We start from the raw sequence: 24,503 nt of genomic DNA, 5'->3' as shown, positions 1-24,503 counted from the left end.
CAAGAGTTACTGCTGAACTGATGATTACTCTCTGCTGCTATCTTGTTCTGAACTTGTGTGCATAATGATATATCATTAGTCATATTCACTTAGCATTCACTATTAACAATTATATATATAATCATTGTTTAAAATATTACAACAGATCAAATTGCAATAGTTAGTGATAATTGCTTTCCTGGCTGTTATACATAACAGGCAGAAAGGATGGAAACCCCTAATACTTTTACATTTTTGGATTCAGGGACCTTGAAATGTCAAATGCAAAAAAAATTGGAGGTTTTTTTCTGTATGTATGGATGTTTTTGTTTGTTTGTGTGTATGAGAGAGAGAGCACAATTTTGTTCACCTACTTTGAAGCTTAATAACTCCTGTGCCTTTTGTCAAACATTCATGAAATTTTGCAAGCAGGTTTGTGTATTAGGGGATGATGCTATTAAATTTTAGTGGTTAAAAATCAAAAGGGAAGTCATGCCATATCTCAAATAAAGTTGGACTTAAGATTTTACTTGTTATTAGCATTTACAATTTTTTTTTAAATTCAACTCTAGCCTCAAAATTAAACTTTTGCCATATCATAATTAATAATATAAAATGTTTTTTAAATAAAATATCATAACAGATAGCACCACCATAATTTTAAATTTTTTGCCAGGAAAGTTATGCAACTCATTGCTGGATTTTTTAAGAGTGAATTTAAATTATAACAAATATCAATTTCATATATTTCTATTCACTAACTATTTCCTAAATTCAATTAAGATGAACTAACATATTTTTATAGTTAATAAGTAATTAAAAATACTTTGTTTATAAAAACTATGTAACGAGAAAATAAATATTGCAAAAATGAGGGAAATCAAATAATATTTTCCATTTGTTAACAGTTTTGTAACTGTTAACAAATGGAAATTATTATTTGATTTCCCTCATTTTTGACTCTACCTTGTATGCCTTCTTTTTCTGTCTGTGATGGACAGAGGAAAAGAAGGCCTACAATGAACACAGCCAGGTGGCAAGGCCTCAAAACAAGGACATCCCGCTCATGAAAAATTCCTGGGGTTACTTGTCCAGATATGATCCTGAGCCTCCCAGCTGACAGGCTGATACCTTAAATTGCCTCAATCGTCCAATTGTCAATATTATGTGATTATTTCAAGTTGGCAGCAAATATGGACAATGCATTTTGAGATTTTTAAGTGCGAGCCAACTAACAAGATAATATTAACTAACTACTTTAATATTAATAAACATATAAATAAAAGGACAGTGATTACGAGGAAAGGAAAATTATTAATAATTAATGCATTTGATAAATTTTCACAAAAATTTAAATTCTTATTTTATCTATGACTACATAGGTGTATAAGCTTAAATCCGCTGTTTTTAAGTCAGAAAAACACACGTTTTTTTCTTAGAAAGCAAAAACAAATTTATTCAAAGTACTTTCCCTCACTAGTGACACATTTGTTCCATCTCTCGGCAATGTGTGGATACCATGCCAAAAAAATTTCTTCTCTTTCGAGGCAAACCACTCATCAAGCCATTTTCGGACGTCTTCGTAAGAATCGAAGTGCCGCTCAGCAAGTGCGTGGCCCATTGATGAAAAGAGGTGATAGTCGGAAGGGGCCAGGTCTGGTGAATAAGCGGGATGGGGTAGCACCTCCCAGTTGAGTGTCTCCAAGTAGTTTTGGACCAATGTTGACACATGCGATGGTGCATTCTCGTGGAGGAAAATCAGCTTGTCGTGTCTTTGCTGATAATCCGGCCTTTTTTCACGCAGAGCACAGTGCAATTTGATCAGTTGTTGGTGGTAGTGGTGAGCATTGACAGTTTCACCAGGTTTCAACAGCTCATAGTAGACAATACCCTACGATCCCACCAAACACACAGCATTGTCTTCCATCCAAAGCGATTTGGTCTTGGGAAAGATGTTGATGGTTTGCCTGGATCAACCCACGATTTCTTGCATTTAGGATTCTCAAAATATATCCATTTCTCATCGCCAGTTACAATCCGATGCAGAAACGACTTTCTTTTTTGTCTGGCGAGCAAGATTTCGCATGTGTTTTGGCGTCGCTCCATCTGCCTATCGTTCAATTCATGCAGCACCCATTTTCCAATCTTCTGAATCTTTCCCATGGCACGTAGACGCATGGAAATGGCTGGTTGAGTAACACCCACTTGTTTGGCAAGCATTTTTTGCAATTGGGTATCATCCTCATCCAAAAGAACCTGCAGTTGATGGTCCTCAACCTTCCTGGGCTGATTTTCATGCTTCTTGTCGCTCAGGTAAAAATTTCCATCTTTGAACTGACAAAACCAATCTCTGCACGTGGTTTCCGATAAAGCTCTGTCTCCATAAGCCTCCACAAGCATTCGATGTGCTTTGGCAGCCGATTTCTTCAAATTAAAGCAGAAAAGCAAAGCTTGCCGCATATGCTTTTTTTCTGGCACAAAAGTAGACATGATTACAAAAAAAAAAAATATATGTTGTTGTATGAAATATCTGATGATGTGCACTGATTAATGTTGACAGATGTCAAAATCATCAAAAAAACAATATGGCATTGTCATGGTAACTTAATACGCTCGCTAATGCCATCTATTAGCAAACAGCGTATTTAAGCTTATACACCTGGTAAGTATATTTTTGAATAATTTTTTTAACATTTTAGTTTGCATAATATATATAATTTATTATAAATTATTTTTAAAATAAACGTATTTAAAATTAACTATGATATTTTATTTACTTTTAAACATAACTTCAGTTCTTCATATTTAACTTGAAGTTGAGTCAATTGCTCTTGAGATTGTTTAAAATGAGCTACTTTAGCTAACATTTCCTGCTTATGAACTTTGTTTGCTAATTGCAATTTTCTTGTTAGCTCCTGAAAAGAAATAAACTTTTATTTATAAAACATCTTATATATTATTATATAAATAAAGATTTTTTTTGTTCATATGTGTTGTGAACTAACAATAACTGAAAATACTATTAAAATATTATATTTTTTACATAAATATGATTGATTAATAATTAACAAAGCAAATATAATCATAGTCAGTTTCAGTTGTATCAACTGTAATCATAAATTCAATAGATAATTTCTGCATTATTTAATCTGTGATTAAGTAAAAGAGTAAACTATCTGTTTATGACTATGAAATATTAAATGTAAATAACATATATTATAAATCACATATAAGCATACAATTGAATAGGAGATCTTATCGTAAGTAATCTACACTGCTGGCCATTAAAATTGCAACACCAGGAATGATCGTACGAACGTCAAAATCATATGAAAGGAAGAAGAGGTTGGAATATACAAATGATTAGTATTTCAGCGTATTTAGACGAAGCAGGAGGGACAAACGACATCTGAAGCACTGCATAAAAGAAAAGTTGTGCAGTGGATTTCTCATTTGGAAATCGCTTTGTAAGGTCGGGGTTTCATCAGAATATCGTGTTATGCCTCGAATAAGAAGAAGAAATGCTTACCAGCAAGTGTCAGAATTCGATAGAGGCAGGATTGTTGCCTATCAAGAGTGTGGATTATCATTCCGTAATATTGCCACTCGCACTGGTCGAAATCCAACCACTGTCATGCGAATATGGAATCGATGGATTGCTGAGGATCTTACTGAACGGCATGCAGGATCTCAACGCCCTCCCATGACTAACGCCCGAGAGGATAGACACATTGTGAGGTCGGCCGTGCAAAACCGTACAACCACATCATGGACCATTAGACAGGAAATGTGCTTGTTTGCAGCATGTCCAGTATCTGCTCGTATGGTGCGACGATGTTTGCAGCAGCATGGACTGTCAGCACGGCGACCATTACTTCGGCTTCCCTTGACAATGCAGCATAGAGAGAGACGGCGACTCTGGTGCGCCCAACGACAAAGCTGGATACAGGTGTGGCACAATGTTGTCTTTTCAGACAAGTCCCGGTTCTGCTTGCAGCATTCTGATGGCTGTATACATGTCTGGAGGCTCCGAGGAGACCGCTCGTTACCTCTTTGTATTTTGTATTTGATATTGGCATAGAAGCCCTGCACCTGGTGTGATGATATGGGCAGCCATTGGGTACATTACACGCACATCTCTAGTTCGGATTGACGGTAATTTGAATGCAGATCGGTACATTTCTGACATCTTACGTCCAGTGGTTGTGCCCTATCTTCGAGGCCTGCGAAATGCCATCTTCCAACAAGATAATGCAAGACCTCATGTTGCACGTCATGTTCTGACCTTCCTCAATACAGAGGGTATTCGATTGTTGCCCTGGCCTGCACGGTCTCCAGATCTCTCACCAATTGAAAACATCTGGTCATGGGTTGCTGAGAGACTGACCCGCCACCCCTCTCCTGCTAATACAGTCAATGAAGCGTAGCATAGACTTGAAGCAGCATGGAACAAGTTGGCCATTTCTGTCATCCAAGCCCAGTTTGACTCTATGCCTAACCGGATAAGGGCCGTTTTAGCTGCCAGGGGTAGCAACTGTGTCTACTAATTTCGAACCCCTGTAAACCCCCAAACGGCTTGCAAATTTAATCATTTTGTCTTCATGCCATACTGTTTATGTACAATAAATATCTTTTTTTTTTATTTGCTTTCCTTCTTGGTGTTGCAATTTTAATGGCCAGCAGTGTATTAAATTATTAATTGAAAAAATTTAATGAATAAAATACACTGACTACACTGACAATAATTAGCTATTTATTATTTTAAAACTCATATAATAAGGTTTATTTTAACCCATTTTTATTTCACTTCTTTGTTGTAATATCTATTAAAATTTTATAAATATCAATACAGTAGAGCGTCGATTATCCGAAAGTCAATCATCCGAAAGAATTCCAGTCGGCAAATTTAAATTTTCGCCAGTGCTGTGGCACTGCAATCTTTGGCTATGTCTTGGGCTACTCAAATATTTTACGTTTTTGATCCTAAATTAACTTCTGAAGTATAATTTTTTATTGTTTTTATATTTTTCAATATATTTATTTTGTTTGTACAAAATAAAAAAATAATTTTTAACGATACAATAGTCTTCGTTAGGCTTAATATCGACGAAAATTCAACGCAAAGCGACATGCAACGGAGAAAAATTTCAACATGGGATAAATTAATATATTTTTTCATACATAATTGGTTATCCAAAATATCGATTCTCCGAACAACCCCAGTCCCCAATTGATTCGGATAATCGACACTCTACTGTATTACATTCATCATCGTGTCATATTGTAGTTCTATGTGTTAGGAGCTACTTCTGAAATCTTCATTTTTTGACTGTAATTCTTCTCTCTTTCCAGAACCATCATTATAATTTGTATCTTCAGCTGTAAACTGATTAACAATCTGATATTTACAAATTAATATATGTAGATATAAATTCCCCTCTGAAACATTCTTTTCCGCTTGACAAGTAATTTATTCTAATGTACTTCATGACTTATTCAGTGGTTCAAACTTATAATAGCCCATGGACTCAATAATTTAAGCTTACAGAACAATTTATTTTTTTGTAATTTAGAATCATTTGTATGATAGTCATTTGTGTGTACTTCAACAAATTATTATTCAGTTGTTTGTTTTACTGAAATTCAAAAATAAATGTCTCCACAGAAAATTGGATACCTATTACATAGTATACTGTACTGTGCAGGCCTAAACTGCATTGCATCTATATATTTTCTTCTGTTGCATATTATATACAATACTGCATTGTTGATCTGTAAAAATATGGCTGTTATAACAATGTTACTCATTTGTTGACCCTGTGTGATTTGCATATAGCTCAAAACTGTAATATCTCATACGCAAATTGCAATAGAATTGATATGCCTTCAGTTTTAAACCATAAACATGTCTTCTTAACTTTTGTTTTTTTTCAGATAATTTAGTACAGTATTTTAAATATTTTTTAAAATCGAGAAATACAATTAATTTTCATTTTATATAATTTTTTAAAATGTAACAAAAAAATATTTAGGTATATGGTGTGGATGTACTGTGGCCAATTTTGAATGCTAGGCAATTGTATTTTATAACTTAATCTAAATGTTACTATAAGTGAATGTAATATCAGTTCTGATTGATTTGTATTTATTTTTCTTCTAACTTCTTTTATAGCCAGTTTAGTCTGATTTCCAACATTTCTAGGAGGGTTGCAGCTCTACAGTCTTTATGAGCCACTTTACTAATGCTAACTCTATGTCACATGTTTAAGATCACTTTTATAACATCTAAATACAAATTTACATATTTGTTTTTTAAAGTTTCTAGCTTCCTAAACCTAATTTTATACATCTGAATTTAAAAGAAGATATTTTACCAAAACTTTCTAATATTCTTTAATTTTTATTGAAGATACTTTTATTAATTTTTACTTTAATATTTGCTATAAATTTATATTAAATTTTCAGTTGAAAGCTAATATTCTACTTTTTTTATATTTTGTATTAAATTTTATATTAATTTTATTCATTACAAATATTGTTTTCTAGTCATGTTTCATGTCGTTGACGAGATATACTTATTTCATGAAATTATATTTACTTACCTAAAGAGTATATCTGCAGAGAATTGCTTGTTACAGATTCATAATAATCCTATTAAAGATGTGGAATATTTTCTAGATAAGCTACTAACACGTGAGCATTCAACATAGAGTTGGCCATGTGACTTGTTAATGGTCATTGCAAAGCATAGACTGACTGTAAATTGTAGGCATTTAAATTCGAATGGGTAGTTTGTCAGGATTAATGGTATGCTATTAAATGAATCTGTCCTTGAATTTTGAATGTTGGCATGAACTTTCTTTCAAGTTTTTTTTAGTGGCACCAAAACTTGTCATCTGGAAGACACTATTGTAAGCCCTAATGTTTTTAAGAAATGTTTAGTGTCAGGATGAGTCTCATTTAATAGTCATAGAAGAGGTTTGGGAGGCAAGAGCATCATCAAGTTTAACTTTGCCAGAAGAGCAGCACATTCCCTGCGATTCATTCTTCCACTTCAGAGCACTGCAATATCCATATACTTTATCCACAGACCCATTATTAGCTGATGATGAATAGTCTAAAAGAGGGTCATAAATGAAGATACTTCGGAGCTTTTTGCACAAAAGAATCATAGTACTCCTTGTACACTCAGAAGCAATCTCAAAGACTCGCAGACTGGCTTGCCATTCTCTCTGAGAACTAAACCTAGCCTGTCTCAAAGATGGGTTCTCTGAATCTCTACACAACTTTACCTGTTTACTTTTCCTCAAAGATTGGCCAAAGTTTTGTCATTTCCGAGTAGGCATAATCGTCACTCACACATAAATAAAACTCACACAAATACAGTCAGGTCTAACAAATCATGAATACAATATGTAACGGTTCGAAAAACCAGCCATATGTACTGTACAGTACATATACTGCCATCTAGCATAATGACGTCACTTTTTTTAATGCCTCGAAGATTTTGCTAATTAACTAATTATTTTTTTAATGTCAGTTTTTCAAATATAATAGTAAACTTCAATAATGCACCTTTCTTATAGATAACCCCTTAACAGGAAGTACTAATTCATGTGTTGCCATCTAGTGAAGAGAGAGACAAATAGACAGACAGAAATCTATTACAGTTTAATTTAATTAATGTAGATTTTGAGATGATGTGTATATATAAACCTTCTCATGAATTGACAGATTCAAAATATAAAGTTTGATTAAAATATGTTCAGGCGTTTTCCTGTGATGCAGCACAAACATTTTGACTGCTACAGTTTTAATTTATGTAGATTAAAACTACAACTATAATAATTACTATTTTTTGTTCTTTTACATATTTTTAAAGTTATTAAATTTAAATATTTTAGTCTAAAAACCAAATGCATAATAAATATTCTAACTAACCTGAACTGAAGCATTTTGATAACAGAGTTCTTTTTCTAAATGTTCAATTTTCTTTTGCAATTCTTCTCTTTCTGGGAGTTGTTTCTTTTCACATAATTGTTTAAATTCATTTAGTTCCATCTTTAATAACTGAATTTCTATATTTTTAGCTTTAAGACTTTGTGTCAACTCTCTAATAAATAATATTGACCATTATTTCAATTTATGAAATTATTATTAAAAATGTTATTTACTCAGTGGCGTGTTATAACTTCATGGTGCCCAGCTGACTTTGAATTAGAGAGCTCCATATACAGCATTGACTTAAGACTTTTTACTTTGGGGGAATTTTTTATGGAAATATTTTCTTATAAAACATTGGTTTGGGACCCCCTATTTGTGAAGACCCCAGGCAATTGCCATTTTTGCCCATAGGATAACACACCACTGTATTTACGATGCTATAGACAATAATAGAATCATTCCATAAAAAAAAAACATGCATTAATTCAGTCTGCATACAACCACAAAATTTAAATTTTCCAGTGCATTATTAATAAAAACAAAAACAATATATATGAAGTTTTATCTGAAAACCAATTTATCCTATAATTTATTTTAGAATATCTCTTTCAGAAATAACTTTTATATTAAATTTTTTCTTCTAATATAAATATCTATTTCAAAAACTATGAACAAAATAAAATAATTAAACTGTAATAATAACAGTAATTTTTATTAACAATTTAAAGAATATTTTAAATCAACCAGACTAGCATCTTTTTATAGATTATACTATAGTGGTACATTCATAAATTAAAAAAGTAAAAAGATATCTTGACTCTTTCTATCATGTGGGAACTAAGAGGACCTTTTTAACATGTCCACCATGGATTTGACTATGCCCATAATGAGGATTACCAGTTGATGAAGGACATGGCCCAGTATATCTAAGACAGCAGATCACCTAGAAAAAATTCCTGGCTTTTTATCATAGATCCTCTAGAGCAATAGGCTGATGCCTTAACTTGCCTTGACCATCTGGCCATCCAATATAATGATATTGTATAAGTGAAATTAATATATAAAAAAGTTACAAAATAAACATTATTTTGTAAGGAAATAAACCTTCTTGATACTGAAAACAAAATTATATGAAAAGACAAATACAGGAAACCCTCGTAAAAGCCTATTTTCTTGATGCACTTCCTAATTTGAAAGGATTAGCAAAATTATTAATTTTCAAATTAAATTAGAAAATTAATATGAAAACAATCAATTATTATATTTCACACACTAAATTTATGTTATCAAATCAATTATTCCAAGAAAAAGTTTAGAACGATAAAAAAAATAAGTGAAAAAAAAACATTTAGCATTCATTTAATTAAAGACTGTTTTCAAATTAATTACATGAACCATTTACATGTAGAAACATATTGTACTGAATGTATTTCATTATGTCTTAACAATCGAATTGTGATAGTTTGAAATCCCATTAGTTCATAACTACTATTTATTCTGGCTGAAAATATAGAGGTTTATATGTTAAGGAATTTGGTTAGTTCAAAATACAGCTACTTTGAAATTCAAAGTGAAAATTTTGTCCAAACTGTGATATGAATATGTTAACTTGTACATTAGATTGAAGTTTACTTGCCTCCATACTACAGTAGAATAATAGACTAAAAACAACTGTAATCTGGTCAATGTGGCTTTGCTTTTACAGTACACATTTTTGGCCATCATCATACCATTGACTATCTTTTTTTTCCTATTACCTCATAAAATATGGATAAGTTTTGAGGTTGAAAGATTGGGCTACAAGTAGCAGATTCAGATATTTACAGGGCTCTATGCTACTAGATTTGGGCAACTTAATGTTTTTTGGGCAACTTTAAAAACAATTTGGGCTACATTTTGAGAATTCTGCTTTACTTTTTATAAAACCTATCTGGCAATCTGTGATGTTCTCACGAGCCACATGCTGTTTACCTGCAATTTATTTACAATGTTATGAATAATTATTAATTAATGAAAGTAGCATTCTGCATACATAGCTGTATTCTGGTATCTTAATAAATTACACGGCATGGCAGAAATATGTAAATCTCGAATAATTGAAACTCAATAATTTGAAGTTGCGATTATTTTGTCCCTTGAATTTCAAACTAATGAGGGTTTCCTGTATATTCTTGTCAGTTTTACAGCAATCTAAATAACTTTTTTCTAATATTTCTATCTAATAAATAAACTGAATATACCTATTTTTTTCTCTTCCTTTTTTCACATGTTTTTTTAATGCATATACTTCTTCACTATGTGATTGTAAAATATCTGGTAATTCTCCTTTTGCAGTTTCAATTTTAAAAAATTCTCTTTCTTGTCTTGCTTGAAATCTTTTTAAAAGTCTATTTTCTTGATGCACTTCCTAATTTGAAATGATTAGCAAAATTATTAATTTTCAAATTAAATTAGAAAATTAATATTATAAAAACAGTCAATTATTATATTTCATACACTAAATTTATGTTATCAAATCAATTATTCTAAGAAAAAGTTTAGAACTACAAAAAATAGGTAAAAAAAATTACTTCATTTAATTAATTTAAAGACTGTTTTCAAATCTAATTACATGAACCATTTAGAAACATACTGTACTGAATGTATTTCATTATGTCTTAACCATCAAAATATACAATACAGGCATACCTCGACTTACGTCGTTTTGAGTTACGTCGTTCCCGATTATACGTCGCTTGTTAAAAAAGTATATGGAAAAATAAAAATCAAGTTTAAGTCATTTTATTCGACTTTACGTCTGTCCGCCACAAATATTGAAGTCATAATATCACTAGATAAACGTTTAAAGCACATAAAATCATATTAAAATATATACAAGTATGTACTGTATTTACAGTACATGCATTCATAAATTTAGATTACTTTTTTTGTACTATATTAAAAACTAAAATTTATTTGTTTGTAAGCTTAAAATAGATTTTTATTAACCATATATTATTAAAAATGCATTAATAAATAAAATACAGAATCGGGAATGGTAATTTACGGTTTAGCCTAGTGATAAGTAGATTCGGAGACAAGCAAATTCGACTTACGTCGTTTTCCTGGAACCAATTACCGACGTAAGGCGAGGTATACCTGTATATTTCAAACTAAAGGTGTGTAAAGAAAAAAATCTGCACAAAAATCAAGCTTCTTTATTTTTACAATATGATTATTCAGTAACACAAAACTGATGAAATTAGTTTCTTCTGCCTCTAAATTATGGCATCTCATTCTCAATTGTTGGCTTTTCTGATTTTAGTCTTGACACCAGTCATCAGTGTTTGGACTTGATATGCTATTTCAGTTCCACTTTATTTTTGTCAGATCATCCATTTTCTTACACCTTCTGTTTCAGCTGTACTAATCATTCAACTGGGTGCAGCTGAGAAACATTTTAATATTGTTCTCTTTGCTGACTTAACAGACTCCCTATTCCTATAGCACAGAAACTGTATTTGTTAAGTAATGCACAGCTGCAAGGTCTGGATAGAAGACATACAGGCCATCTGAGTGGTGTTTCTTGAGGATCAGTCTCTTAATACACTCCTTTATGTACCTAAACTTCTTTGTTGATGCAGAGACAAGAGGGTGTTTGAAATATTTATCCATGAAACACTTACACTTTCTTTATTATTATTAAACTGTTACTTTTGTAACATCATAAATTTCACAGCCATTTGAGTTCAACAAAACTTTCAGCTAATTTCTGTAGAATAAATAATTAAAATATTTAAAAATTACCTTTAATTGTCTCTCTAAATCTTTAATTCTATTATTCAAATCAGTAAGTTCATGTTTCTTTGCTGAAAGAAGTCGTTCAGTAGCATAAGAGTGTTCTTTAGCACTGTAGACATGTTTTACATCTCTAATAGAAGTTTTAATTTTATTTCTTCTAATAATTGTTGGATTATCACTCCATCTTCTTTTTAGAAGAACTATAATAATTCATAATGGATTCAATTACTGTAAACCACAAATAGAATGGTACAAAAGTCAGTTAACTGAGATAGGGGTTTAAGATTATTTTAAGAATGTTAAAATTGGTTTCAAATAGCTGCATATTATTATTTGTTTTTCTAGTCATTTCATTAAAAGTGCAACGGTTTTTAATCATTCTTGAATATATTTCAGTTAACTAACTTTCTAGTAAAAATACTGTTTATCAGTATAAAAATATATAGCCATCTTGGAGACCTGGTAATGGTTTATACAAAATGTTTCAGAAATGTTTGGCTAAATTTCATAGGTTTATAGAGGAGAAAACCTGAATAAAAAAGTCAAGGGTCATGTTTTGATTGGAAGATTAATTAATGAGTTATTAAGCATCAAAATGTAGTGATGTCACTCCTGTTTTTAAATCTAACAATGTAATGTATCAGTAATTAAATTTGGTTACTAATCGCAATTTTTTATTAAACAGCTCAGTTTTTAATTAATATCTATTTTTTAGATATGAAGAAAAATAAATTTAAAGGTCATTGCCTTTAAATCAAATATAGAGTGTTTGAAAGTTACATTTACCTATTCACAAACCACTGTTCTCAACAATGCCTTGCAAATTTGTCTGTCTTAAGCTTCAAATTGGTACTGTTCTTTAATCTTTAACGTGATGATCCATTACTCTAATGCTGCAATGACATAGCCATTTCAAGTATGATTGAGCAAATCAGAACTTACATGAAACCCAATGTCTCTATCAGGAAACTTTTCTGCAAAGACATTATGTAGCCAAGAATATCTTTACAGTTATTCTTTGAGAAATGGGGACACTGTCAATAATCACTATTGATAGAGGAAGAATAAGAATTGTACAAACATGTGGAGGAGCAAAATTATTGCTAGAATAATGGTGATGATCCTAGTACAAGTAAAAGACAAACAGATAGAACAATAAGCACCACTCAATCAAGTATATGGTGTATTCTTTGTAAATACCAATTATATCTATACCATTTATAGCAAAGCACTTACACCACACTTTTCTTCAACGAGTACAATTTTGTCAAATTGTGTATCTGCAAAAAAGTATCAATCTTTGTTTTCTCAGGAATGTGCTTTTCATAGATGAAGCAATATTCATTCGAAATGTAATTGTAAATTTTCACAACAATCATCTATGGGTTCAGAAAAATCTTCATGCTATCATCTAGTCTTGATATCTGAAACATTTAGACTGGAATAGTTGAAATAATTTGATTGGCCCAATCATTTTGCAGGTCACTCACAGGTCAAAAATATTCAACATCAAATGTACTTTGCACATAACAAGTTTTAGCACATTTCTGTTGTTGTGCACAAAAATATCTTGATATTAAGTATCTGAAGAGGTGGATGGAAAAGGAAGACTAATACCTTAGTCTATATACTCTCCTTCTTTAAATCATCTAGATTTTTTCTTATAGGAATACAGTAGAGAGTCGATTATCCGAATCAATTGGGTACTGGGGTTGTTCTAGGTAAAAAAATCGATTTTTTGGATAACCGATTATGTACAAAAAAATACATTATTAATATAGTATATTAGTATATCTCAATAATAGTATATTAATATATCCCATGTTTAAATTTTTCTCCATTGCGTGTCACTTTGAGTTGAATTTTCGTCAATGTTAAACCCAATGAAAATTTTTATAATAATAATCGTGGCTATTGTGTCATTAAAAATTATTTCTTTATTTTGTACAAACAAAATAAATATATTGAAAAATATAAAAACAATAAAATTATACTTTAGAAGTTAATCTAGTATCAAAAACATTTGATTCAGTGTGACACAGTCCGATTGGAATGCTTTCGGTTAACTGATGTTTTGGATAATCAACGTTCTACTGAAATTAAAATCTTTGGTTTATGCTATTCCAACTGCAAATGCATAAGTTCTAAGAAACTAATGTTAAGTTTCAAAATGACCTTTGAACTTTTGTTGGGAATAGTGACAAAAGAAGTACACAAATACCTTTTGAAAAACAAAAATGATTTAATAAAACAAAACCGTCACTACTAGACCCCGAAATATCAGCCAATCCAGTAAGGCAATGAATTGAATTCATGTACGTCCCAACAGCTAAAACTAATTTAAACGAAGGTTCCCAAGGGTCAAATTGAATTAATTACAAAAATGGGACTAATAATAACTGAGTTACAATTATACCTAAAACTACGAAACTAAATATACAAATATTATCTTGCCAGTAGGTGGCTGAACACTTCAAGTCTCAGTGTTGTAGTTCCTTGAGCTTTAGCTGAAGCTCTGTCTCCTCTTAATAATATCTTTCTCAGCCCAGTGCCACTCTCACTCAAGACATTTTCCATGGTTTATCTACCTCAATCCTCTTGAGTTCTTGCTTCTATTCTCATCCAAGAATTGACCCAAAGCGAGTTCTCCTCTGCTTGAACCCCTCAGATATATCCTTCCCATTGTCCAGACCAGTTTCCCTCAGCAGGGATCCTTACTTCAACACCATCTATATATATAACCCATTCAACGGTGTCCGTCTATCCCGTAACCGTTTGATAACGGACACTAGAGGCGTCCCTATCGTGTGTCATATTTCAAACATTCAAATTAACAATTTTAATTCTTATTTAAATTAACAATATGAATTATTATTATTCATTTGGCCAATAAATTATTATTTGGTCAATATAACAATATAAATAATTCAGTATATTTGTAATAGGAATTTATTATTTCAGGGGCTTATATCTCGCAAAGGGTCACGAGTAGGGGTATAGTTCCTTTGACTTTATTGTTCGCACAGGGGCTACAGTTTGGGGGGGTCGCCACCTCTTCATTCGGAGGGTAAATCTTACCATTGGGACTTTAACAGAGCTGTAGAGCATATTGATAGGAACAAAAAAGTGAAAGGAACCATGCCTGATGGAAATTTGTAAATAACGCCCCTAGGGGGGGTGTCCCAGGCTACTAGTATATTAGAACTAGCCTGGACATGAATACAAATAACAGACAAAGGGTGGAAAGAGCATATGAAAAGGGGGTGGGCAGAGAAGACAAGAAAAAAAACATGGCAGACCACCACACTGGACTGTTGAAAGTTATATGTATGTCTGGTTTACTTATATTTGAGTGTGTTTGACAATCAATGTGAAGATACTAAGGTAGACCTGCATGGATGATCTTGGGAGTTTTTTGAACACTTGCTGTGATGTTCACAAGCTTAGATTAGAAAATCAGTTTTTTGAAAATTTTTTTAATATCTTAAAAAATAGAATTAATTAAAAGAAAGATGTTAAATAAAGAAATTGTGATTAGTAAACAAATTTAATTACCATTACATTGCATAGTTAAATTTAAAAAAATGGAATGATGCTAATTAATGTAAAATGGAAATGACAAGTTATTGTGTGTCAAAGTGTAGTGACACTTTAATGTTTGATAACTTGCTAATTAAGCTCAGATTAAAAAAGTTCTTGACTTTTTTATTCAGTTTTCTCTTCTACAAGCCTGCAAAATTTTGCCAAACATTTCTGAAACACCAAGTATAATGTCTTAAAACTTTCTGTGCATAATATCATGGAAAACTGCTCCTGATCTTAAATGCCATTATGTATTGCATTTTTGTATTTCTGAGCAAAAATAATTAATAATGTATTTCCAAAATTTATCAAATTTATAGTTTCTAATATAATTTTATCATCTTTTATTCATTTTATAAAAATGTTTACAATACTTCTAATAAACATATTTAAAAATTATTTACCTTTTTTGTTATTTTTTCTTTTCTGATTATTTTCATTTTTTTTAGGAATGTTATCTTCAGAATCAGATTCAAACTCATCTTCAAAATATTTCTCTACATTATCATCTTTAAAATCTACATCTTTAGTATCTTCAGTAATTTCATTACTATTCTTCATCTCCATTATTAAATTAATATCTAAAAAATTTTCAATTGATTCATCATTATTAAAAATGTAAATATTAAAAAACATCATCATTTAAGAATAGATTATTAAGATCTTCAGATACAACCGTTATCTGCACATATTCAAATTTATGATATCGTATTAGTAGTCCTGTGTTCCCATCCTAAATTATAACAAAAGCAATAATAAAAATTGATATATGTTTAGAACATTATTTTATAGAAATTAATATAGAAATATTAGAAATTTTATAGAAAATGTTTATAAAAATAATTAATAAATAAATAAATAGTATGTTATGAAAAATATGTTCCTTATAAATTCATTAGAATTTTTGAAATGACATGGTTATGAAATTTATTTCACTTACTGTTCATATAGATAAAGATAGAACTTATTAAAAAGTTAATTTGACATGGTGTTCCTAGTTTATTTAGATGAATAAAGATTCATCTAAATAAACTAGGAACACTGTGCAACTTTGTCATATTACAATAGAATTGAGGTGAAACGTGTTTTTGTAATAAAAAATGTTTTAATTACAGTATTAGTACAGTAAGACCCCACTTAATGCTGCCTTGCTTAATGCTAATTTGATATAATGCAGTCTACTTGAAGCCTAAAAAAAAAAAAAAAAGATAAACTCAAAATTTACACTGATTTAAATAATTGCAGCATTTCATTCATTCGTATATAATCCAATTATTCATGAACATGAACCAATCAGAAAAAGGTGGCAAAAAGGTGTACTTTCTTTAAATCTATGTTTGGTGCAATTTTGGAAAAAAATATATCATCATAGATGCTATAGGTAATATCGACTTCCCTTGGCAAGAATTAACTGATAAATGCACGAAGTGTGGAAGAAGTTATGGCTGAAGGTATCCAAGAATTCTCAATGAGAAGAGCCTATCACTGTATCGTTAGGTTGACCAAACTCAACCTAATTGATACAGCAGGACTAGGAGATGTAGATGAGCAGGATATTGAGGAGTTACTGCAGGTTTATGGTGAGATCCTTACCAACGACAATCTTCCTTGGTAGAACTGGATAATAGAGATTCTGAAAACAAAGAACCCAAAGAATTTCTCTACAAATTTCCTTAGTTAATGTTTTGTAATGATAACCGGAATTGTTGATAAAATTGTAGCAAATGACCCAGATTTTAAAAGGAGTGCAAAAGCAAGAAATGACATTTTGGATGCGATCTTCTGCTACTGACATTTGCTTAAGGAAAGAAAAAAGCAACAAATGAAACTTTACGACTTTATTGCAAAACAACAAGAATTTCAGAAGAGCCAGGACCCTCATCAGAAAAAATGAACTTTACATTTCTGTGTGCATATGTTTATGTATTATTTAACATATATTATTATACAAAGTAATATAAAAATAACTTAAAATTAAAGTAAAATTTGTTTATTTTTGGTTGAATGTTCCCCTATCCCTATTTACTCTATGTTAAAATGATCATGTTTAACGCTGTTTTGCTTAGTGGTTTGTTGTCTAGGAATGCATCCCACACATTAAGCAGGGTCTTACTGTATATATAAATTATCTTTTGTTCCATCTAACCTGAGTGCTGATACATGTTTGAATGTGTATGTAAGGATGTGCCTGTGTGCGTGCATGCATGTTTGAGAGATAAGAAGAAAATCTGATCACACATACTCTCCCAAGAAGGCAATCCTTACTCTTGTTGGCCATGAAGAGGTGATCCTTACATTTGCCAGGCATGTACAATCATTACAATCACTTTGTTCTTGTGTTTTTTTCGTTTTTGGCATACATTTTACATTAGGTGCACACAATGCTTTATTTTTATTTTTGTTCCCTAACTTCCATTAAGTATGCTCAATCATGTCAGGGAGCATGGGCATTGTTACTTTGACCCCGCTGTATCTCAGAAACAAAGTCATGGACCCCTATTTTTTATTACACTTTTGGATTCTTCATTGCAATAAATAGAAAATGGCACAGTTTAATCGAAATTAATCAATCAAATTTTGAGAACAAAAACAATTTTGTAAGCCACATAGAAGAGGCTTTGCTAACATTCTTGTTGAATGTCATGAAATTTGAGTGCAATAAAGGCTACACCAACTGATTTCCAACAACTTGTATATTATTAGTTTTTAAAACTATGATACTTTGAAAAATCTATACCAAAAAATAATACTATTTGATGTTTTAATCTTATAAAATCTTTTAAAAAAATACTATTTCATATAGTTCAGTGTTTCTCAACGGGGGTGATATTGTCCCCATGTGGGTGTTTTTCCATGTTGAGGGGGCAATTAGTAACAATTTATATTTTGGGAGGGCAAAAAACAATTTTCTGGGCAATATAGTAAAACATTATATTAAAAATAATTAGATATTTTATTTGTTATATTGTACAATAATTAAACAAATAACTTTAGTCACTAGTCTATTCAATGCAGTACGAATTTGGCGTTAGCCTTGTCCCTCGGCATCGGAATTTTGTAGTGAAGGGAGTGATACTACGTAACGGTTTTATTGCAGGGGGTGATACTATGTAACGATTTTATTAAAGGGGGCAATACTATTTTGAAGGGGGGCAATGATTCATTAGAATTTGAGAAAATAAAACTGATATAGTTTATAAAAGTAAATTAAGAACCTGATTTTTTTTCTATTAATGCTTGATTTTTAACAAATGGAAAACAAAATTCAGCAAAACTTAAAAATGGTATATTTCTCAGAACAAATGAGTGATACTTTCAGGAAAAGATTTAGTTTTGAAAATGATAACCACAAGAAAATGCAGTACCAGAAATGGAAGGAAAATGTTAATGTGATAATGATAATCATTATCAGACAGATAAACCAAATTTTATACTAGTGACAAGAACTATCCTTTTAATGTATTTGACATAGTAAGCTTTTCATTCTTAGCATGATTATCTTGTTCATCTATAATAATAGATTATAAAACTTGGCACTATTTTTGTAAATAAAATTCTGCTAATTTCAAATAAATTGATTAAAAACCTACTACTGTGAGGTAGGAATAAGGACTTATCACACCAGTGATAATAAGCACAAACACTCAAAATATCAATGGGATACATTTAATAAAACGAGAATGGGTGTACATTACAAACTATTAAATTAATAATTGACATGAAATAACCAAAATGCATTTCGGACTATCGGAATAGTCCCTCTTCAGTTGGTATACATATATAAAAAAGGTGAGATACTTAGAATTATACAAGACAAAGAAACCGTTATAAAAGTATGATTATTGAGTAATAATTGGGTGTAGAGGAACAGGCTTAAGGTGGCTTCATTATGTTAAATGGTAGCTTGACATGAGGGATACTATTATAAACAGTATTAAAAATTAGTGAGATAATATGATGATTGTTTTACAAAATAAGTTAAATCTACATACCATAACAGTAGTAAGCTGGAGTTTGAAGGTGGTATTGCTACAAGATGTAGAACAGTTATGAGAGAGGTGTGTTACAGGCAACATCTGGGGAACAAGTGGTGACAAACAACTTAATGGCCAACCTTCATTACATCACTTACCAGCCAGATGTTAGTATTAAGACAATAGATTTCATCATTATATATATGAGGGTCTGTGCTCAAATATCAACTGGGATCTAGGCAAATTATTCTATAAATTAAATATAAAGGAAATTGCTTTTAGCCCTTGATTTAAACAAATTGATTAAAAACCTACTACTGTGAGGTAGGAATAAGGACTTATCACACCAGTGATAATAAGCCTCCTCATCCTAGCCCCCATCCAGCCTCCTTCCTCATCCAAGCCTCCTGATAATAAGCCTCCCCATCTCAATTATCCTACCTCACAGTAGTAGGTTTTTAATCAATTTGTTTAAATCAAGGGCTAAAAGCAATTTCCTTTATAATTTCAAATAGCTAACTTTTCCTTAAATAAAAGAAATGGTTTTGGTCAAAATTTAATCATCCTCAGATTAAGATTTAAGAAATAAATTTTAAGATGAGAATGATCATATTTTGACCAAAAACATTTATTTTATACGAAGTTTGGCTTCCTAAAATTAGCAGAATTTATTTATTTATTCATTCCTTATAACTTTGAATTTTGAAACCCATTGAAATTAGTTTCTCTTTATACTAAATTAATATATTTCTGTTGTGACAAGTCCTGACCTGCTATATGACACTATTCTTAAAAGATACTTTTAATTATATTTGAATATTTAGAGAAAATGATTAATCAAAAACATTATATAAAATAAAATTATCACAGTAATCTTATAACTTGGAATTTTCATAATAATTACAAAGTAAATTTATGATAAGTTATCATTGATAACTTACAAAAACAAACTAACTTATAATCTAGGATTTTAATCTGTTCTAAGAAGTTATTATATACAATGTATATAGAATTGATATGATTTAAAATTTCAGTAAACACTATTATTATTCTTTATTATTTAATGTAATTTGAATATTTTAAATCTAATGTACTGATCATGACGACTTCTAACAAAGAAAAAAATTAAAAATTCTTTTAACATTCTCCACATTATTTATTTTTGTTATAATATTTAATATATTCTATAACATTAAATAATGAATAATGATATATAAATAAAAATGTAAAATATTTCAATTTTTAATTTTTATTTATTTTTATATATATATATATATATATGCAGTAAGACCCCACTTAAGCGGGGGATGGGTTCCTAGATGACAAAGCACTAAATGAAACAGCGTTAAGAGAGGTCATTTTAACACTGGATAAATAGGAAAAGGGAAACATGCGACCAAAAATAAACAAATTTTACTTTAATTTTAAGTTATTTTTATATTAATTTGTATAATAATATATGTTAAATAACACAAACATATGCATGCAGAAATGTAAAGTTCATTTTTTGTGATGAAGTTGTCTAGTGTTATTCATTGCTTTTATCTTTTCTTAAGCTAATGTCAGTAGCAGGAGATGGCATCCAAAACACATTGTCTTGCTTTTGCACTCCTTTCAAAATCTGGATCGTTTGCTACAATTTGATCAACGATTCTGGTTATCATTACAAAACATTAACTAAGGAAATCTGTAGAGAAATTCTTTGGGTTCTTCATTTTCAGAATCTCTATTTTCCAGTTCTACATGAATTCCTTGTTCTGCCAGTTCTTGAAGGTTGTCGTTGGTAAAGCTCTCGTCAGAAACCTGCAGTAACTCCTCAATATCCTGCTCGTTTACATCGCCTAGTCCTGCTGTATCAATTAGGTTGAGTTTGGTCAATCTAACAATACAGTGATAGGCTTTTTTTGTTGAGAATTCTTGGATACCTTCAGCCATAACTTCTTCCACACTTTGTGCATTTATCAGTTAATTCTTTCCAAGCAAAGTCGATATTCCCTATGGCATCCATGATGATATATTTTTTTCGAAAATTGCACCAAACAACCAAACAAACATAGATAACATAAAGGGAAGTACAGTGCTATGATGAATTGCCATCTTTTGCTGATTAGTTCGTGTTTGGGAATAATCGTAATATATGCAAATCAATGAAATGCTGCAATAATTTGAATCAGCATAAATTTTGAGCTTTTTTAGGCTTCGAGCAGACTGCATTATATTGAATCAGCATTAAGCGGGGTCTAAAGGTGCAACTATGCAGACACAAATTTAGAGCGAGTGAGAGGTTGCGAGCGATTTAGTTTTTGCAAAGGAAAACCATGCACAAACGAGAAGCGAGAAATAACGCTAGCGAGAGCAAATTTCTGGTTCTCGCACATATCTGACAGGTTTTGATATTTATCGCGTCTCGCCTCTTCTCGCCACATATTCTCGCTCACTCGGAAAATTCGCTTTCTCGCGTCTGCATAGTCGCACCCTAAGAAGGGATTTTTCGAAATTCCTCCCCACGGGGGAGAGGAACAGGATTAAGGCTTAACACTNAAAAAAAGGTGAGATACTTAGAATTATACAAGACAAAGAAACCGTTATAAAAGTATGATTATTGAGTAATAATTGGGTGTAGAGGAACAGGCTTAAGGTGGCTTCATTATGTTAAATGGTAGCTTGACATGAGGGATACTATTATAAACAGTATTAAAAATTAGTGAGATAATATGATGATTGTTTTACAAAATAAGTTAAATCTACATACCATAACAGTAGTAAGCTGGAGTTTGAAGGTGGTATTGCTACAAGATGTAGAACAGTTATGAGAGAGGTGTGTTACAGGCAACATCTGGGGAACAAGTGGTGACAAACAACTTAATGGCCAACCTTCATTACATCACTTACCAGCCAGATGTTAGTATTAAGACAATAGATTTCATCATTATATATATGAGGGTCTGTGCTCAAATATCAACTGGGATCTAGGCAAATTATTCTATAAATTAAATATAAAGGAAATTGCTTTTAGCCCTTGATTTAAACAAATTGATTAAAAACCTACTACTGTGAGGTAGGAATAAGGACTTATCACACCAGTGATAATAAGCCTCCTCATCCTAGCCCCCATCCAGCCTCCTTCCTCATCCAAGCCTCCTGATAATAAGCCTCCCCATCTCAATTATCCTACCTCACAGTAGTAGGTTTTTAATCAATTTGTTTAAATCAAGGGCTAAAAGCAATTTCCTTTATAATTTCAAATAGCTAACTTTTCCTTAAATAAAAGAAATGGTTTTGGTCAAAATTTAATCATCCTCAGATTAAGATTTAAGAAATAAATTTTAAGATGAGAATGATCATATTTTGACCAAAAACATTTATTTTATACGAAGTTTGGCTTCCTAAAATTAGCAGAATTTATTTATTTATTCATTCCTTATAACTTTGAATTTTGAAACCCATTGAAATTAGTTTCTCTTTATACTAAATTAATATATTTCTGTTGTGACAAGTCCTGACCTGCTATATGACACTATTCTTAAAAGATACTTTTAATTATATTTGAATATTTAGAGAAAATGATTAATCAAAAACATTATATAAAATAAAATTATCACAGTAATCTTATAACTTGGAATTTTCATAATAATTACAAAGTAAATTTATGATAAGTTATCATTGATAACTTACAAAAACAAACTAACTTATAATCTACGATTTTAATCTGTTCTAAGAAGTTATTATATACAATGTATATAGAATTGATATGATTTAAAATTTCAGTAAACACTATTATTATTCTTTATTATTTAATGTAATTTGAATATTTTAAATCTAATGTACTGATCATGACGACTTCTAACAAAGAAAAAAATTAAAAATTCTTTTAACATTCTCCACATTATTTATTTTTGTTATAATATTTAATATATTCTATAACATTAAATAATGAATAATGATATATAAATAAAAATGTAAAATATTTCAATTTTTAATTTTTATTTATTTTTATATATATATATATATATATGCAGTAAGACCCCACTTAAGCGGGGGATGGGTTCCTAGATGACAAAGCACTAAATGAAACAGCGTTAAGAGAGGTCATTTTAACACTGGATAAATAGGAAAAGGGAAACATGCGACCAAAAATAAACAAATTTTACTTTAATTTTAAGTTATTTTTATATTAATTTGTATAATAATATATGTTAAATAACACAAACATATGCATGCAGAAATGTAAAGTTCATTTTTTGTGATGAAGTTGTCTAGTGTTATTCATTGCTTTTATCTTTTCTTAAGCTAATGTCAGTAGCAGGAGATGGCATCCAAAACACATTGTCTTGCTTTTGCACTCCTTTCAAAATCTGGATCGTTTGCTACAATTTGATCAACGATTCTGGTTATCATTACAAAACATTAACTAAGGAAATCTGTAGAGAAATTCTTTGGGTTCTTCATTTTCAGAATCTCTATTTTCCAGTTCTACATGAATTCCTTGTTCTGCCAGTTCTTGAAGGTTGTCGTTGGTAAAGCTCTCGTCAGAAACCTGCAGTAACTCCTCAATATCCTGCTCGTTTACATCGCCTAGTCCTGCTGTATCAATTAGGTTGAGTTTGGTCAATCTAACAATACAGTGATAGGCTTTTTTTGTTGAGAATTCTTGGATACCTTCAGCCATAACTTCTTCCACACTTTGTGCATTTATCAGTTAATTCTTTCCAAGCAAAGTCGATATTCCCTATGGCATCCATGATGATATATTTTTTTCGAAAATTGCACCAAACAACCAAACAAACATAGATAACATAAAGGGAAGTACAGTGCTATGATGAATTGCCATCTTTTGCTGATTAGTTCGTGTTTGGGAATAATCGTAATATATGCAAATCAATGAAATGCTGCAATAATTTGAATCAGCATAAATTTTGAGCTTTTTTAGGCTTCGAGCAGACTGCATTATATTGAATCAGCATTAAGCGGGGTCTAAAGGTGCAACTATGCAGACACAAATTTAGAGCGAGTGAGAGGTTGCGAGCGATTTAGTTTTCGCAAAGGAAAACCATGCACAAACGAGAAGCGAGAAATAACGCTAGCGAGAGCAAATTTCTGGTTCTCGCACATATCTGACAGGTTTTGATATTTATTGCATCTCGCCTCTTCTCGCTCGCGTCTGCATAGTCGCACCCTTACTGTACATATATATAAACCAAATAATAAATTTTTTACTAATATGTACCGCAATTGTATGGAATG

General features: G+C 31.0%; 1 protein-coding gene across 2 annotated transcripts in view; it reads right to left on the bottom strand.

Annotated features, from left to right (window-relative positions):
- Window positions 1-24,503, bottom strand: part of LOC111624792 (lebercilin-like) — a 42,646-nt gene that overhangs the window by 7,131 nt on the left and 11,012 nt on the right. For both annotated transcript variants that reach the window (XM_023367742.1, XM_023367741.1), the window contains 6 exons: window positions 15,962-16,018; window positions 15,690-15,866; window positions 11,710-11,903; window positions 10,164-10,330; window positions 7,921-8,092; window positions 2,757-2,894 (listed from right to left, as the gene is read on the bottom strand). In XM_023367742.1, the coding sequence (XP_023223510.1) occupies window positions 2,757-2,894; window positions 7,921-8,092; window positions 10,164-10,330; window positions 11,710-11,903; window positions 15,690-15,852 (834 nt within the window). In that variant the 5' untranslated portion in view covers window positions 15,853-15,866; window positions 15,962-16,018. The remainder of the gene's footprint in view (window positions 1-2,756; window positions 2,895-7,920; window positions 8,093-10,163; window positions 10,331-11,709; window positions 11,904-15,689; window positions 15,867-15,961; window positions 16,019-24,503) is intronic.

Source organism: Centruroides sculpturatus, unplaced genomic scaffold (genome assembly GCF_000671375.1).
Source record: "Centruroides sculpturatus isolate CEXI.00-Female unplaced genomic scaffold, Cexi_2.0 scaffold330, whole genome shotgun sequence".
NCBI classification, from domain to species: Eukaryota; Metazoa; Arthropoda; class Arachnida; order Scorpiones; family Buthidae; genus Centruroides; species Centruroides sculpturatus.
Note: the sequence above shows the minus strand (reverse complement) of the source record. Positions and strands in the feature narration are given on the sequence as shown.